Below are 19,508 nucleotides of genomic sequence, written 5' to 3' on the forward strand. Positions count from 1 at the left end.
AAGTATTTATTTTTATACTATAGCTCTTTTTACTGATGAGGTAACAATTTAAATATGAAGAAAAAATTTACTATCTCCAAGTAAAGATAATACATTAGATAAATTACCTTAACAAATTCCATAGCAAAATGTTTTTTATACTCCATTTCCATAAAAAAAGTACTGAAGATTAGTTCATGTAAAATCTTTCTTGCTCCTGGAAAAATGCATAATATTTTTTTCACTCAAAAACATTTCATTACAAATTAATAGATCTTTAATAAGTACAATGCTTATATAAAAATGGAAAACCTATTTAAGAGAAAATGCTAAATTGCTATTAAAACATGAATCATCCCAGTGAGTAACCTTAGCTAAAAAGATATCACCCTTTTTAGAAACGAAATAAAGTATCTACCAAATCTGTTTTAAGCATAATAGTGGCATATTCATGAAAGTTTTGTTCTGCTGGTATTTAAACCTATGTAAGTGGAGAAACCAAATCCTTAAAGAATAGATCAAACTACTTTAGAAGGGGCAACCTATCAGGCAGATGTGGTTGAAATACCCGCCCCCCCAAATAAAGAAACTGGAAGAAGGAGAATGAATGAAAGCCTCAGAAATATCTGTAAGAGACAAGAAGTAGCAGTAGGATAGCAAAGGAAAAACTAGCAATGCCTAGTTGAGTAGCCTATAATGATCTTGTGAGTAGAAGAGACCCTGGACTGGGGAGGCAGTCCTGAAGACCAGGGAGGCTGCTCAAGAAAACTGAGGGAAGATGGACACCACCCAAGTATAACTGCAGATTATGTCAAGGAAAGTCTCATGGAGTGAGATCTGATAAAGGCCATGGAGCAGCAAAAGGCTCAATGCCTCAAGCTATATCCAATAGACAATGAAACAGCAGGAATGAAAGAGGAGCAGAAGAGCTAATATTTGCTTCTTTCTGCTCCTCTCCCCACAACAAGGAGCCAGCAACCTTCTCACTGTGCACACACTGAAAGAAGAAAGAGCACAAGGGAGTATCTAGTAGACAGTTTAGCACTACAGCCAACAAGACAAGGCTTGAGGTTGCCAAGACTCCAAGCTATGACCAAGAGTAGGAGAGAGAAGGCAGAATATCATATCAAGAGAACCTAAGAGGAAGTGTCTGGTTTGACAATAGTGGAACAGAGAAAGATGTTTAAGGATCAAGAAAAGCTTACGTGAAGATGAAAAAGAATGAATTGGTAAGCTAAGGAGGTTATTAAGTTGTTGCCAGATACAAATGAAATAATAGTATACCATTACAGAAATATAAAGTAAAGAAAAGATAAATGTGAAGTGATGGGGAATTTTTACAGCTAACCAGGGCTGTTGAGAGCAAAGAATGAAATGGAAACCAGAAGTTTAGCAAAAATGCAAAAGAAAAATGTAAAAGAAAAGTGCCAGAAATCTACAAAATACAAGATTACTATCTTAGGCTTCCCAGATAGATGCTAAATAAATTGGGAAAATAAGAACAAGTGTCTAGAAACAGAAACACATATTCATTAAATGAAAAGACTTCATTATTAATTATTAAGTGAAATTTATTTTTGGACTATACACAGTAAGAAATACTATTGTTATTTATTATTACATGTTATGCCTAGCCTTGTCAATGCCTAAAAGGATTCAATTAAAGGAAACAATGTACCTCTCACAAGGAAATACATTTGACACAATGAATAAAACAAGAAGTTAAGGATTTTGTATTATTTTCTATGACCATAACAGAAGGTTCAGCTGTTTTATTTCTTACAGGGGCCCACCAGATGTTTTTAGAAAATTCTCAGTTGGCAATAGCTCTGTCCCAGTTATTTCTCAAAGATTCAATTTACCTTTATAAAGTTTTGCATCCCACAGCATCAATATGCTTATCAGACAAGGTTTCCCTGAATCAGCTTCTTCTTTTAAACATATTTTACAGAATATCTGACGAAAATCACCTAAAAGAGGAACGTATCAGATGAAGGTTTAGATTACTGAAGGACTTAACTGAAATCCTTATGAAAAATATCATGCAAAAAAACCTTCACATATAACAGAAAGATATTTGAAAATGTCCTTGCTCTCATACTGAGTAATTTTATGCAATCACTTTCATGTTTACTTCTGTAATCATTTTGCAACAATAATCAATGATACAATGCAATTCCTTTGAAGAAAAAAGGTGCAAGAACTGTGGTGGTGCAGTGGTTAGAACAAAGTACTACAGGATACTTCTGCTGACTGCCCGCTGACTGCAATTTAGCAGTTCGAATCTCACCAGGCTCAAGGTTGACTCAGCCTTCCATCCTTCCGAGGTGGGTAAAATGAGGGCCCAGATTGTTAGGGGCAATATGCTGACTCTGTAAACCGCTTAGAGAGGGCTGTAAAGCAGTGTGAAGCGGTATATAAATTTAAGTGCTATTGTTATTGCTAGGGTTCCTAAAGAACTTTACCCAAACAAAATGGATAGTCCCAAAATTTGATCTGATTTTATTTGAGGGTGGGGATAAAAGAAAATGATGCCCAAACAAGACATAATTTTGTCCCTTAAAAACCAAGAAAAATAAAAAATAAAAAAGGCAATCCTGCTTCCATCTATTTTTGGAAGGTGACCCTCAACAAGCTGTGCAAAATTCAGTGTGGCCCTCAAGCCAGGAGAAATTTTGCATCACTGTTTTAAGGGATGGTTGTCTAACAGTAGCAGGAAAATAGTTTTTCACAGAAGAACAGAATCATTTTGACTGGTTTTACAAACAAGGGAAATACTTGCCACAACCAATAAAGCTCTTGTTCAGTATTTTGCAATCTATGCACAACACAAATAATCTAGGATACTTACTTGAATAGCTCATAAGTTTGTTTAACCACGAACCAAGACGCAAAGCAAATTTCTGATGAGCCATTACATCTGCATGAAGAACCATCACATTAAGGGGACCTTGGGAAACATTATTTGAATGTTTCTAGAAAATAAGAATATTTAAAATTTGAATGAGAATACAACAAGCATTCTATGGATCAAAGATGATTAAACAAAAATGTGGAGTTAAAATCAAGGAAAATCATCTCTATGAATGTATCTTCATAAATGTACAGAATAGTATACATATTTTAAAAATTCTATTGTTACCTTAATCTCCTCTTTTGTTTCTTGACAAACAACATATGACCCCTTCTTAACAGCCTTTCGACCCTGCATAATTTTTTAAAAAATAAAATAAAATAGACATAGACAGGATAATGTTATTATAGTGTGTGCAAACAAAAGGCAAGATCAAAATGGAAAAGTTGCTTTCAGGCCGATTTAAATGGAAGTGGTACAAATATTCAGTCATTTTGTATTATAATTATAAACACGCTGGATCTGGTTTTTGTCTCTGGACAGTGGTTGAGGGATCTTGATATAGGGGATATAGTTACTGAACCCTTGTCATGGTCAGATCACTCTCTCCTTCGTCTCGACCTTCGAACCCCTGCACCCCGCCGCAGGCAGGCGGAGCCAGTAAGATGGTTCCGCCCCAGGCGCCTGATGGAATCTGACAGATTCCAGACGGAGCTTGGGCCATTTCCTGAGGTTCTGGCACACGCCTCGACTGGAGACCTGATGGCCGCCTGGGATAGGGCGGTTGCTGGTGCTCTGGATCGGGTCGTGCCTTTGCGGCCTCTGACCCGGCGCCGATCTCAATTGGCTCCTTGGTTTACCGAGGAGCTGAGGGATTTGAAGCGCCGGAAAAGACGCCTAGAGAGTAGTTGGAGGGCCAGTCTTTCTGAATCTGACCGGACACTAGTAAGATCCCACATTAGGAATTACTTAGTGGCGATAAAAGCAGCGAAATGTAGTTATTTTGCTGCTCTTATTGCGTCATCAGATAATCGCCCGGCCGCCCTCTTTAGGGTGACCCGCTCCCTGCTCCACCAGGAAGCGCGGGAGGACCCCTTGGAGGGTAGAGCTGAGGATTTTGTTCAGTATCTGTATGACAAAATCACTCAGATTCGGGAAGATTTGGACTCCGACTGGGTAGTCTCAGGGGGAGAGACAGGGGCAGGTCTTGAGAATGTTATCTGGGATGGGTTTGATCCTGTGACCCCTGAGGACGTGGACAGGATTCTGGGTAGACTGAACGCGACCACTTGTTTATTGGACCCGTGTCCTTCCTGGTTAGTACTGGCTTCCCGGGAAGTGACACGAGGCTGGCTCCAGGGGATTTTAAACGCTTCGCTGAGTGAGGGTGACTTTCCCGCCGCCTTGAAAGAGGCGATGGTGAGGCCTCTCCTCAAGAAGCCATCCCTGGACCCGGCAATGTTGGTAAATTATCGTCCGGTCTCCAACCTTCGCTTTGTTGCGAAGGTTGTTGAGAGTGTGGTCGCGCAACAGCTCCCCCAGCACCTGGATGAAACGATGTATCTGGATCCGTTCCAGTCGGGCTTCAGGCCCGGGTACAGCACGGAAATGGCACTGGTCGCGTTGGTTGATGATCTCTGGAGGGCTCGGGACAGGGGGTGCTCCTCTGTCCTGGTCCTGTTAGATCTCTCAGCGGCTTTTGATACCATCGACCATGGTATCATGCTGCACCGGTTGGAAGAGTTGGGGGTGGGAGGCACTGTGTTGCGGTGGTTCTCCTCCTTTCTCTCTGACCGGTCGCAGTCTGTGTTGACAGGGGGACAGAGGTCGACCCCGAGGCCCCTCATATGTGGGGTGCCACAAGGGTCGGTCCTCTCGCCTCTCCTGTTCAACATTTATGTGAAGCCGCTGGGCGAGATCATCCGTGGTTTCGGGGTGGAGTACCATCAGTACGCTGACGACACCCAGCTGTACATCTCTACCCCGGATCACCCCAACGATGCCCTTGAAGTGATGTCCCGGTGCCTGGAGGCCGTACGGATCTGGATGGGGAGGAACAGGCTCAGGCTCAACCCATCCAAGACTGAGTGACTGTGGTTTCCGACGTCCCGATATATTCAGTTGACGCCATCACTGACTATTGGGGGCGAATCATTGGCCCCCACGGAGAGGGCTCGCAACTTGGGCATCCTCCTGGATTCACGGCTGTCTTTAGAAGAGCACTTGACGGCTGTGACCGGGAGGATTTTTCATCAGGTACGCCTGATTCGCCAGTTGCGTCCCTTTCTGGATCGGGACTCGTTACGCACGGTCACTCATGCCCTTGTCACCTCCCACCTGGACTATTGCAACGCTCTCTACATGGGGCTCCCCTTGAGGAGCACCCGGAGGCTCCAACTGGCGCAGAGTGCGGCCGCGCGGGTGGTAATGGGAGCGACATGGTGTTCCCATGTAACACCCCTCCTGCGCGAGCTGCACTGGCTCCCGGTGGTCTTCCGGGTGCGCTTCAAGGTTCTGGTTACCACCTTTAAAGCGCTCCATGGCTTAGGACCCGGGTACTTGCGGGACCGCCTACTACCACCAATAGCCTCCCACCGGCCGGTACGCTCCCATAGAGAGGGGCTCCTCCAGGTGCCGTCAGCCAAACAATGCCGACTGGCGCCCCCAGGGGGAGAGCCTTCTCTGTGGGGGCACCTACTATCTGGAACGAGCTCCCCCCAAAGATACGGAGGATCCCGGATCTGCGCACCTTCCGCCGCGCCTTAAAGACCTTACTATTTCACCAGGCCGGCCTGGCCTAATTTTCCCCCTCTTTTATAAAAGATTTTTAAAATTTTAAATATCTTTTAGTATTTTATATATTCAATTTTAAATTGGTTTTAAAAGTTTGGGGTTTTAAATTTGTCGGGGCCAAAATTATTTAATTTGATTTTATTCTATTTTTTAAATTTTGTATTGTATGTGTTTTTATTGTTTGGCTGTGCACCGCCCTGAGTCCTTCGGGAGTAGGGCGGTATAGAAATCTAATAAAATGAAAAAAAAAATGAAATGAAATAATTTAAATTTGAATTAGTTTTTGTTGGATATATATCAACATCAATGACTTTTAAAACTGACAAATAACATTAACATTATTACAGAGGTAATGCCATCATGTAGCTCTTTTAAAGGAATAAATTCACTGTCGGAAATTAGCATATGGCTTGGATGTTCACAGGGTTTTAAAAATATTCTTAGTTCATGGTCCATTAATTCTTCTGTTCCTTTTCTGGATTATTCCATTCTAGAATTTGGAAGATTTATGTCTATTAACACCAAACAATTCTCATAATGGTATAGTCTGAAAGAGGTAAGGCATAGTTTAGAAGAGGAATAAGACATTCTAAAGTTGTCATTCCATTCCTGAATCAGTGAATTTTGCTCTACCATATATACTTGCACATAAACCCATCGGCAGATAATCCAATCCTTGAATCTTTATCCCAAATACCATGAAAAATGCACCACCCACACAGCACTTCTGAGAAGAAATGGCAGACAAACTCTTTATCTTGTTAACCCTTATGTGAAAATAGATCATCCAAAGCACTTCCTGGAAGATGGCTGGATCAATATATAGTAAAACAAAGCTAAAATACAAACATCTTTAAGGGCTTATAAGAATATAAAGATCTTTGCCTAGAATTACAAAACTTTGTAACTTAGAATCAAATGAGCTTCTCTGGAAGAGAAATTCTAAAACTGTGACCCGTTGCTAAAAAGAATATCTTCCTCTGGTACCATATCTGATGGGTGGGAACAATGTAACAAGAACCTCAAGAAAAAAGATTTAGATATGAACGGTAAATATGAAAAAATTCTTCAGAAATAAATTCCTTAAATATTTCAAAAAGGCCAGATTTAAAATGCATGCTGGCGCAAACAGCAATAGCAATAGCACTTAGACTTATACTGTATACCGCTTCACAGTGTTTTGCAGCCCTCTCTAAGCTGTTTACAGAGCCAGCACATTGCCCCCAACAATCTGGGTCCTCATTTTATTGACCTCAGAAGGATGGAAGGCTGAGTCAACCTTGAGCCTGTTGAGATTCAATCTGCCAACTTGTAGGCAGTCAGCAGTCAGCAGAAGTAGCCTGCGGTACTGCAGTCTAACCACTGCGCCACCATGGCTCTTGTGATTCTAAATGTTAGAATTTCCAGAAAAAAGTCAATCCTGAGATAACAATTTGACCAGCCCTGTTCATTCACTAAATTTCTAAAATAATTAAACCTGCTAAAACAATAATTATTCAGATGTCAATTGACTTAAAAGAAAACCCATTGTTCTGAAAATTGTAACTCTATAACAAAATTTACCTTAAGAATTCAATCTAATATAAGATATTGATTATAGTGACAACTCAGAATCAGATAATGAACACTGCAAGTATATTACACTAATCTGTGCAAGAGAGAACTATGCAGCCAAGCTTTATCAAAAAGCAAAATAATCTCAGCATTTATTGAAAAAAATGACAATGTCCTTCTTCCACTTCTCCCTGTATCAGGCTGGATACCACAGCAGCATAATAACTGGAATACACACACTTGTTTCAGAAATTATGTATATTACTAACCTCTTTATCTATTGCAGTAGTATATATCTGGGCTTCTCCAAGGTCACACCCAAGAGTTCTTTGTAGACTGTAGATAACATGATCGTAAGAATGATGCTCATCATTGAAAAGGACACAATAGTGTTTGTCTGGCTTCTCTCTACTATAAAAAAAACCCAAAAGATGACTGATAAGCCATAAGAAAAACTGAAATAACTTCCAAATTAAAGTTGGCCACAGGAATAGCACAAGCTACAAATAAACATACAGTAAAGATATTGGGAATATTGACTTTTATTATAAGATTTTGGAATTATCTATAAAAAATAAATAGTTTCTTGTGGGAAACAGATTTATTTTGGCTATCCTGGTTACTGCAAGTCTTAATTAAGATAAGTTACTTTATGGTTTTGGAAGTTGGACACAAAAAAAGATTCTAAGCAGAATAAAATACAAGCCAGTTCTTGACATCAGTTAATACTAGGACTTACAAAATGACACAAAACAATATAACATCAAAAACATTAAACAAGACCTTTGAAGAATGAAGCCAGAAATTACTGACTGCAATATCAACACTATCAATAATAATGTCTGCTTCTATGGATAGAGCGTCCAAAAGATGTTAATGAAGGAATGACACATATGAAAAAAAAATATCTAAATTATTTAAGACAAAGAAAGTATCAAAAGTGGAATTTTAAATGACAGGCCAAGAGAATGATTTGGAAAAGGTTACTTTATTAGATATCCAAAGAACCTCTCTGAAATTTTAAAAAGGGAAATATAATGATAAAGCAAGAGGATGAACTGGAAAATATTTTTCAATTGGCTCTACAAAAGAGGCTTGTTAAAGCCTGAAAGACATCTATGTGATTGGGATAAAGAAGAAGAAAAATCAAATCAATTCAATATTTGAATGAATTAAAGAATTACATTCATTAAAAGTAAAAGCAGGGAAGCAGGGAAGATAAAGTTGTTTTATTTGATCAAGTTAAAATAACTTTTTTTGGGGGGGCAGTCTTGACAACCCTTTATGGAATTTTTGCTGGCACAGAATTGAAAAGTTGATGTTTTATGGATTTGCACATATATATTGGATGGGATATGGGATAATGAGGTATTTGTAACTTTATAGGGAGTGAAGGGTTACCAAATTTGTTTATACTTATTATGAGGAATGTTGCAAATCAATTCTTTATATATATATTTCTTTTCTTTATTATACCCTTTCTTTTTTCTTCCTTTTTCGTTCACTTTTTTTCCTCTTTCTCCAATTTAACTTGTATTAGTTTTTACTATTGTAATCAAAATTCTTAATAAAAAATAAGTAAAAAAATAAATAGAAGAATTAGAGAATATTGATAGTATGTTGTGCTAAGAGCTCTTCGTTTAATGTGGGTAAGATATAGTAAGCAGCTACCTGTTCTAAATAGCTCTACCTGGTCTGGATGTCTCTACTGAACACAAGGAAGTCTTCATCGGTGGTGCTTGTATTTTAATCTTTTTTTGTTTAATATAGGAGGAATGTAATAAAGGATATATTAGCTAGGCAGTATTTTGAAGTCTAGATGGCTGTCCTAAGGAACCAGAAATCATATGCTGCACATCCTCTTTCTGAAATTTGAATATTAATATTGATTTAACAATTTTAGCAGGAATCATGTCAACACCCAACTGCTTTATAGATTTGTTTCATGATGGTGATGTGAATATAGTGGCTGCACTGATGGAATGAGCTGGATTGAGTGGTAGGAACTGAATAACTGAATATAACTGCCCTATTGTGAAAAGAAACCTCTTACTCTAATTGAGCTCAACTAAATGGAGTCTTTCTCTTTTACTATTGTTTAAAAACTTCTTCCTCCAATAGAAGTGAAATAACAAAATATGATCACTGTAATTATAAATCTTTAAAAAATCAAAACTTTCTATCATATTGCTTGTGAAAGCTATAATCAGAAGGATGGCTAACTCTGGAGGAAAAAGGGAGAATTGAAGGACAGGAACCCCAGATTTTCTTTGTAATAATTAGCACTATATTTCCAAGTTAAACAATCTCTATACTAGTATGAGGTCTTAAATATAGAAAGACTTTTAAGCACCTTTCTTAACAGTTGCAAGAAAAAAAATCCATTATCTGCTAGGCTACAGAGTATGAAGACAGGAAATCATTTTACTTGTAGGGTGAGAATTTCAAGATACATAAACTATCTGGGTGATTCTATATAATTATCCACTCCTACTTATCTTTGCTTTTCCTTGCTAAATTATTCAAAGTTCTTGCCTAATCCTGATTGGGTGATGCATTATCTTCACTGTTTGTTACTTTATTATTAACAATCTTGGAATGGAGGCAGGTAAGACACTTAGAAGCCAACTGTAACAAATTACTTACTTAATCATAAGCTCTGAAAACAGCTCTTTCTCCTCTTCCCAAACAGTCATATCAACAAAGTATTTTATAACTGAAGGGAAGATTTTCCTTGCTTGTGCGATTACCTCTTCATTCAACTGGCATTCCACATTCTACAAAAAAATTAAATGTACCCATGTTAGATCCATAGTACAATAAACCAACAAGCATGAACTTTGTTGCAGACTCTTTCACTGCTAACTAGTGAAAGAAGTATCTTATAGTAGCAATTGTTCAATAAGAAATATCTCTTTCATTCTCTCTCTTGGTCTGTGGGAGGGGGCTTGTACCAACTGATATCTGGTGACTGCCAGGACTAGTTCTGCAGTTTTCCTGGCCAAGTTTTTCAGAAGAGATTTGCCTTTGCTTCCTTTCTAGCGCTAAGAGAAAGCAACCAGACTAAGGTCACCCAGCTGGCTATGTGACTAAGGCAGGACTAGAATTCACAATCTCTTGGTTTCTAACCACTACACCAGGGCTGTCAAACTGCTGGCCCATGGGCCAGATGCATCACATGCTGGCCACACCCACGACCAGCTTAGTAAAGGAGGAAAAAGTCCCGATACGTCATGTGATGACTCAAGTTTGATACCCCTGCACTACACCAAACTGGATCCAAAAAACATTGAAAAATTCCAATTGAAATCCAAAACAGCTGTTCACAATGTCTTAACTCTTAACTCTCTATGAAGCAGCTTTCCATGATATATTTATCTACCTTTAAAAGATATAAAAGATCTATAGATAGTCCCCCTCTTATCGATAGCAACTAGGACCAGCGATGTGATTGTAAGATGCAATATCACATGACTCTGCAATCTACGACGGCCATTCTAGTGTCCTGGTTACCATTGTTAGGAGAATCCTATGTGGTCACAGCTTCCCAGTCACATAACGGCCATTTGTGACCTTCTAATGGCTTCCCCATTGACTTTGTTCATTAGAAGTCAGCAGTGAAGGTTACAAATGGTGATCACATGATCGTGGAATGCTGTAATGTCATAATCATGAGTCAGCCACTCAAATCACAATCATGTGAACACAGGGACACTGTGACAGTCACAACAATGAGGACTTATCGTGAATATCCCTTGCTCAGCATTATGGTAACTTCAAACAATCACTGAATGAGTGGATGTTAAATGAGAACAATCTGTATAAGAATAACTATCAGTCTCTCTGATTAAGTTAGTCTGGGATCAGGGGTGAAATGCTCCCGGATCGGACCGGATCACCCAGTCCAATCTTGGCTGGTGGTTCGGCAATCAGGTAGCAATGGCAAATTGAAGCTCTGCCCACCTGCCCCTGTGTCATTACTTCCTGGTTTTAACCAGGAAGTAATGTGTTTTTTACCTTCTGCGCATGCGCAGGTCTGCGCACGCATATGACGTGATGGCACGTGCGCTTCCGAACCGGTAAGGAAGGTAAGTAGGTTTCACTCCATCTGGGATGGTAGTTTTTTTATTCAGAAGGAGAACTACTTAGAATATCATGGCTACATTGGAATCATGGCATTCTTTCAACATATCATTAGCTAGTCAAAGTTCAACATTATTTTCAATCAAGAGAAGAACAAGTGGGATTCCTTATGACCTAACTGTCTTGTTCAAAAAACTTGTTGAAATTGTGATAAACAGCTTCTGAGGGTCCACTTTTATAAAATTATAAACTCAGAAGTGTGTGAAAATTTATTAGAAAATTCCATTAGAATGGAACACAAACATCAAGGGTTATGATACAAAGATGTTCCAAACATTTTGTGAGCATCCCAAACAACTAGTACATAATTAGGAATTATTCTTTATACAATAATATTTGTTTTTCAATTTATTACAAAGAAATACCTCTTCAGTATTATCTCCTCCTTCAGGCTCATGTTTTGTACACACTGGTCCAGTCTTCCATGCTTCTGTATCCCCACAGTCGCAAAATCCTCCTCCAGTAGAAGTATGCATCTAAAACAATTAAGAACAAAGGACATAATGGGAAGTTCAGAACCATTAATTCATTTTAGAAGTAATGCAGAACAATGGTACGGCATATATCACAGCAATACTACATTACACGAGTAACAACTATGCCCAAATTTGTCTGTGTTCTCCTTTTGTAATGGTTATGTGAAAATGACCTAGAGCAGGGATGTCAAGTTCCTGGCCTGTTGTCCCGATGCATCACGTGCTGGCCACGCCCAGTTTAGCAAAGGGGAAAAAAGTCCAGATACCTCACATGATAATGCTGTGACACCGTGAGTTTGATACCCCTGACCTAGAGGAATGAGGGGATGAGATGGTGCCTAGGAAACAAATAAGAGGGCAGGAGCCTGCTTAATGGTCAGAAAAAGAAACTTAGAAAAGGCCCATTCTAATGAATCAGGCTATTAAAAAGTGATTACCACAACTATTAACTGCCCAATTCATTAGAATGGGTCTTTTCTAAATTTTGTTCTCTAACTCTTAAGCAACAGTAAGCTCCCCTCCCTATTATCTGATCTTTTAAATTAACTAGTTTTTATTGCCCCTAAATGGGAGTCCTGGATATTCTGTATGGAAATTTGAGATTTCTTTCTGAGATTATCCATTACCTATGCATCTGATAATTACAAATTAATCCTCTTGTTCTTTTTTGTCCTAAAGATCCTGAAAGTAAGTTTATGAAATTAAATAGTCAGTTTTTCTATTCTGCCTAGTAATTTTTGGCTGTCTGAATTGATGTGGCCATTAAGTATTCTACCACTTAACATAAATTGATTTTCTTGTACTGTTATTTACCTTCAATACTTAAAAAACACAATCAAATTCTCATAAATGCTCATTTATCTTACTAGCACACTACATTAATAGATATCACACCAAAGCACACATTTCTTTACCTTGTAACGATGATTTACATGAATACTGTTCTGGAAGCAATCCATGCAAAGTACACAAGTTGGATCAATTGCACAATCCCTGCAACAAAAATAAGAAATTGATGCTGATAAGTGCTGTAAGCACTTATTTTTCAAAAACCTTCCAAACCTCCAAATTCTGGAAGTGTTAATTGAACAGAGTGGAAGCATTCACACATAAGCCAGAATTGCTTATTATTAGTTGTGGGCAAAATGATTTATGCACAAACCAGTCTCAACATAAAATAGATTCTGGGTGATCAGTGCCTGAACTGAAATCATACATGTTTCAGATGTTTTAATCCAAAACATAGAGCAAGATTTTTTCCAGGTATGAAATAAAATGGATTTTTTTTTCTGCGTAGAAGTAACAGGAACATAGAAAACTAACAGCAGAAAAAGACCTACTGGTCCATCGAGTACACCTTTGTTTGTTTTCTTTTTAATTAATGAATTAATTAATTAAATTTTTGTCAGATGGACATGTGTTTAAACTGTATTACTAATAACTGATCCACTATCTCTGTTGGAAATTGGTTCCAATCTTCTACTACTCTTTCTGTGAAGTAATACTTTCTAACATTACTTTTGAACTCTTCCCCCCCGCCCATCACTTTGAGATTATGTTCACGTATTCTTAATTTTTGCTTAACATTGAAATACTGCCTTCTACACTTTATTCTCATCTTTAAAGTTTTCATATTTAAAGGTTTCAATCATATCCTATATAGCAGGATTAGAACCTCCTTTTTCCTGCTGGTGATTCCTCAAGTGATGCATCCCAGAATTTTGTTTGCCTTCACAGCTACCCAGCCACACTGTTTTGCAGTCATCTGCTATAAGTACACCTAAATCCTTTTCTACTGTTGTTCTAACATTGTATCCCCAATACTGTACCCTGCCAGAGGATTCTTTTCCCTTAAATGCACGATCTTACACTTATGCATTGCATAATACATTGTTGGTGAGGAGATTTGAGTATGAAAACCTATGGCTGATAGGTTTCCTTAGTGATGTTTCTATAGACACTGGGAGAACCGGCAGCAGTGGCTGGAGAAGGAGGAAAGGGATAGCTGTAAGAAAATTAGGAGGTGGATAAGCTGGTAGATATGTCACATAAGAATACTGGTCGCTGAGAGGAGGAAGGGAAAGTGCTGGAAATACCAAAGAGCACATTGGTCAGTAGGGTATGATGGGACATCAAAAGTGGCTGTGGAGCGGAGGGAGAGAAGGGAAAGCACAGAGAATATTGTGAAGTTTTCAAGCTGGTGTACAGGCCGTGTACACTCATCTCCTAAAATCACTCTAGGTCCTTCCATATTTTGTTTCAAACAAAATTTAAAACAACCAAAATGAGCCATGTTTTCAAGTGATGAACTGCAACTGCAACCAATTCAAAATAGCTCAATAGAACTTCCAGAACATGATGTTTGTTTTGGATTGGTAACAAAACTTACTTACATAACACTTTACTACCCATCCACGAACAAAAATCCATTTTAGAAAGGTGTTTTGCATAACACCAAAGCTGTATTGACAATTATATATTAGATCATATTGTTCAAAGAAACATTAAAAGGTAGGAATATTGCTATAAACCTGCAGGAATACGTTGTCTCTCCACCTTTAAATACTTTTCCACACAGCTGCGAGGTACCAATCTGTCTTAGTTTTTCTAGACAGGTATTTGGATCTTCTCCAAATAAATGCCACTCCAAAGGATAAAGAATCATTTTTTGGGCCATTTCTTCCTCTTTCTGTGATAGAGGGTCCATTTCATCACAATATATGCTTGGAACCACTTTTGCCAAATGTTGAAGAAAGGCAGCATGAAAATCAAGCTTCTCATCCCACCACTGCAAAAAACAGAACACAATGTTACTCCTTCAGTATCAATATTTCACATGTCATAGATTATGATATACAATATGTGTAAACAGAGAAAAAGTAACTTTGAAGTTATAAATGTTTGGAACTTTTGAGTAAAAAATGAAGGAAATATGCCATTAAACATGTATTATTAAATAAAGCAATATTTACTGTGAAGCAAAGTTAAGTTTCACCTTTTCAATTTAGACATTTATAAGACAGTGCTTTTCATTAACCAAAATATCAACATTATTTTGATTGTTGTGGAATAACAACATAAAATCTTAGAATCTAATCATCTGAAACTTGGCACAACTACTCTAACTACAGCATTTACAGGGAAAAAATAGTATTTTGTCTTTAATATATTATGAGTCACTTTCTTAGAAAAGGCTGTTATTCCTGCAAATTTAGTTCAATTTCTCATCACTTTTAACAGAAAGAAGGCTCACATTTGATTAAATAAATACAGTCTGTCACACAGAAAAAAAAAATCAATTGCCATCTGGTATTTTCAAGTTGTAATTAACAGAATACATGGAGGTTTAGGGTTTCAAGTTAAGCTGATAATTTAACATTAGGCAGAAGAACTGAGCTCTGAATTAATCTGATCTCCACCTCCACCACCCTCGCTCATTTCATTTGTCAAGATCCAAGACACTTTCTTGGATAACTTCGCAGAAAATTTTGGATTTCTTAGTTCTTACCAGTAAGTTGTACCAACCTAGAACTAAGGAGAAATTTCCTGATACTTAGAATAATTAATCACTGGAACGACTTGCCTCCAGAAGTTGTGAATTATCCAACACTGGAAGGTTTTAAGAAGAGATTGGACAACCATTTGTCTGAAATGGTAGGGTTTCCTGCCTGAGCAGGGAGTTGGACTGGAAGACCTCCAAGGTTCCAACTCTGTTATTCTGTTATGAGTTAATAGAACATAAATTATTACACTAGCAAACAAGGAACCAGGAAGGCCTTGTTTTCACTGATCAAATGCAATACAGTAGAGATTTCTGGGTAATTTCCTTGATAGCTACTTTAAGAAAAGCTGCAAAAAAAGGGACTTAGTTAAGAGTTGCTTATTAATTGCCAATTTGCCTTTCCCAATGATAATTCAAGCACTTCACCAGAGAGATAAAATTAGAAACTGGGTGACTGATAGAGAGAAAAGGAAAACATCTCACTCACTACACACACAGAATAACTTTGTTTAGAAATTATGGAGTTTTTCCACTGGCCCCATCTCTATTTTACTTATATAATTCCGTTATACCACCCACACTATCAACGAAGTTCTCTTATGCTGATGATCTGGCATTAGCGTATAGCCACAAGGACATAGAAGCTACAGAAGGCATACTTACAGCCAACCTTATAACTTTGAGTACATACTTCCACCAATGGAGGTTAATCCCAGGCGTAAGTAAAACAGTTACATCATGTTTTCACCTTAACAACAAATTGGCAAAAAGAGAACTCAATGTATACCTAAACAACAAACTGCTTCCATATGAGGTAACACCAAAATACCTGGGGGTCACCTTAGACAGGACTCTGTCTTTTAAAAAACATATTAAGAATATGGCTGCCAAGGTTAACAGTAGAAATAACATTCCACAAAAACTATGGGGAACAACTTGGGGAGCTTCAGCCCCAACTCTTCGATGTGCAGCCCTTGGGCTTTGCTACTCTGCAGCAGAATACTGCGCACCTGTATGGATAAACAGATAACAAAGAGGACTTATTGATGTTCAACTTAACCATACGATGAGGCTAATTACTGGGTGCATAAAATCTACACCTAGTTATTGGTTACCAGTTCTTAGTCACATACTTCCCCCACCCTTATGGCGACAAGAAGCTCTCATTCGGGAGTATAGTAAGATCCTGTTAAATTCCTCTCTACCCATTCATGGCTACATTCCTGATCTCTTAAGATGCTGAGTAAAGTCAAGAAACCCACCACTCTTGACAGCGCTTAAGTTGCTGGCCGATCATCAGAACATCACACAAAAGTGGATGGAAGCGTGAAGTAGCTATTCCCCCCAAGTTATCTCTGAGTATATTAATCCTAATAGTATACCTCCAGGATTTAATCTACCCCAACACATATGGGTGACACACAATAGAATTAGAACGACTCACGGGGTGTGTGCTGACTCCTTGTATAAATGGGGAAAGACACCTTCAGCACAATGCGATTGCGGGGGCCCCGGACAGACTATCCAACATATAGTGAGGGAATGCTCTAACAGAAGGTATCCAGGAGATTTTAGGGACTTCCTCTGCGTAACAACGACAGCTACTGACTGGATCTCCAAACTCGACATTAAACTCTGTTTTCCTCTTAGGTTTTCTTACTTCTCTTTTTTTAATTGTTTTAATTGTTTTAACCTGTAAAAATGAAGTGTTTTAATATTGTGTGTGACCATCCATACACTAAATAAATAAAATAAATCCACTGGTAAAACACCAGTCTCTGGGCCTGAGTGGATAGGGTAAGGAATAACTACTCCTAGTCTTACATTCAAGGTGCCATTGCAGTTCTGGTGAGCTCCCATTAACACCACTGTTTTTTCCCTGCTTTGTTTTAAGGTGATAAAAACAGCTCTAAAGCTAAATGGAGCATGCTGAGCGATGGGCTGCACAGCCTGAGTTCTCACAGCACTTTAGCATACGGTCATAGGCACTGAGCCATTTCTTCTCACTCTAAAATTGTAGTAAGGAGCTGCAGCAGTGAAGATGATGGGAGCAGGCAAAAGAGGAAAAGCAGGACCAGCAGTACAGCTTGCCCATCTGTTTTTTAGTCTCCAGAGGAGAAGCTGTTTCTTGTCAGTCTAAGCAAGGTTATGTAATGCCTAATGAGACTGACAAGCTGCTATCTCATTTTCAACAGTTGTTTTCCCTGTGTGAAGGAAATGTAAGCCACAGAAAATGACCTGGAAGGCTACAGGCACCTCATGAGTTTGGGAACTCTGATCTATCTTCTAATATTTCTACACAGCTCTTTTTGCACTCATTTTACTTTCACTTTAAATTCTTTTCCTTTTTTTCAAAGACCCACTCTTAGCTCTGCAAAAAAATTGGTCTGCTCCACATTCATATCCTCTCATCATATTTCTATCTCATCATTTACTTTAATTATTAAATTTACATGCTGCCCATCTCACTGTTTGGGGTGACTCTAGGCAGCCCTATGATTTCTAGCTTAGGAGCCGTGGTGATGCAGTGGTTAGAATGCAGTATAGCAGATTAGTTCAGAATGCGGTATTAAAGGCTAATTCAGCTCACTACCAGGAGTTCAATCCTCACTGGCTCAAAATTGATTCAGCCTTCTATCCTTCCGAGGTCAGTAAAATGAGGATCCAGATTGTTGGGGACAATATGCTGACTCTGTAAACCGTTTAGAGAGGGCTGTAAACCACTATGAAGCAGTATATAAGTTTAAGTGCTATTGTTATTATACTCATTCCTATGCAATGTGTACATATAAATAAATCAATATTTAAACCACATATTAAAAATAAACAGATCTTTTCTAAGCAGATATTCAGCAGTCAGCATTCTTATTGTATTCTTTTGCCTCTACTGATACAATGGCCTTCTCTTTCTCTCTCATCTTATTCCTACCTATCCATTCTTATCACCTAGAAGAATTTTTCCCCACTACATTATATTTATTTTTCCACAAATCCAATACTATTATTTACTGGCTGACATGCAACTATCACCAAATATAGACTCCTACTTTAATAGACACCCATAACAATTACTTAACACCAATTTATACTTCTAACATATATTTAGCCCTTCCTTTCAAAATTAAACTTCACTTCCCTGCACATATTTCTCAACTCTACAAGATCAAGCCACTTTCATCTCATGTATTATATGCTTTTCCTTTTTTTAATTACAGGCACACTTTTTCTTTTTAATTTCATTAATTCATATTGTTTACTATTTACTCCTTTCACATTCCAAATCTTCCATTTGTCACATCTTCAGCAGATGGGCCATAGACATTGACTTCCACCACTCAGTGGCTTTGGTCATTCAAGATTTTGGAAGAAATCTTTGAGGTGGATTGCACTGAGAGAGAATGACCCAATGTCCCAAAGTCATCCAGCCAGCTTTCATGCCTAAAGCAGGATTAAAACTCTTAATTTCTAGGTCAGCACCTTAACCATTACACCAAACTGGTTCTCATCACATATTACATACATACTAAAACTTCCATGTTTGTTTAAAAAATGTGAGAAATCTCATTCAAACAAAATTCAAGCTTTTAAGCACTGCAGTATTTACGATTCCCTTCAGAGCACTGCACACCAGAACTATACACAAGAACAGTTTTTTCCCGAACGCCATCACTCTGCTAAACAAATAATTCCCTCAACACTGTCAAACTATTCACTAAGTCTGCATTACTATTACTATTAATCTTCTCATCGTTTCTATCACCCATCTCCTCCCACTTATGACTATAACTTGTTGTCATATCTTTATGATTTGTTTCCTAGTATGATTCAATTGCTTATTTGTATCCTATGACTATCATTAAGTGGTGTACCTTATGATTCTTGACGAATGTATCTTTTCTTTTTATGTACATTGAGAGCATATGCACAAAGACAAATTCCTTGTGTGTCCAATCACACTTGGCCAATAAAGAATTATATTCTATTCTATATGGATTGTAGGTTTTTTTTTTAAATTTGATTTATATGCCGCCCTTCTCCGGAGACTCAGGGCGGCTTACAACGCGTTAAGCAATAGTTGCAAGATATATTAATGTTCTTGTCTCTTTTCTCAGTATTGTGTTTCCTCATATTAACTGTCTACTCACTTTTCCTTTTCCACAGTTACACAGCTGCTTTGACATGGTTAATTATTAAATGTCAACAAGCA

General features: G+C 38.1%; 1 protein-coding gene across 1 annotated transcript in view; it reads right to left on the reverse strand.

The window, feature by feature from the left end:
- The window catches only part of UBR1 (ubiquitin protein ligase E3 component n-recognin 1), a 73,065-nt gene that overhangs the window by 50,978 nt on the left and 2,579 nt on the right, over window positions 1-19,508 (reverse strand). The window contains exons 2-10 of the mRNA XM_034417743.3: window positions 14,331-14,587; window positions 12,714-12,792; window positions 11,689-11,799; window positions 9,827-9,957; window positions 7,450-7,591; window positions 3,122-3,184; window positions 2,831-2,954; window positions 1,842-1,949; window positions 108-196 (exon numbers count right to left, since the gene is read on the reverse strand). Of these exons, the coding sequence (XP_034273634.2) occupies window positions 108-196; window positions 1,842-1,949; window positions 2,831-2,954; window positions 3,122-3,184; window positions 7,450-7,591; window positions 9,827-9,957; window positions 11,689-11,799; window positions 12,714-12,792; window positions 14,331-14,587 (1,104 nt within the window). The remainder of the gene's footprint in view (window positions 1-107; window positions 197-1,841; window positions 1,950-2,830; window positions 2,955-3,121; window positions 3,185-7,449; window positions 7,592-9,826; window positions 9,958-11,688; window positions 11,800-12,713; window positions 12,793-14,330; window positions 14,588-19,508) is intronic.

The sequence above is a fragment of the Pantherophis guttatus genome, chromosome 1, assembly GCF_059756535.1.
Source record: "Pantherophis guttatus breed Tessera chromosome 1, ASM5975653v1, whole genome shotgun sequence".
Lineage (NCBI taxonomy): Eukaryota > Metazoa > Chordata > Lepidosauria > Squamata > Colubridae > Pantherophis > Pantherophis guttatus.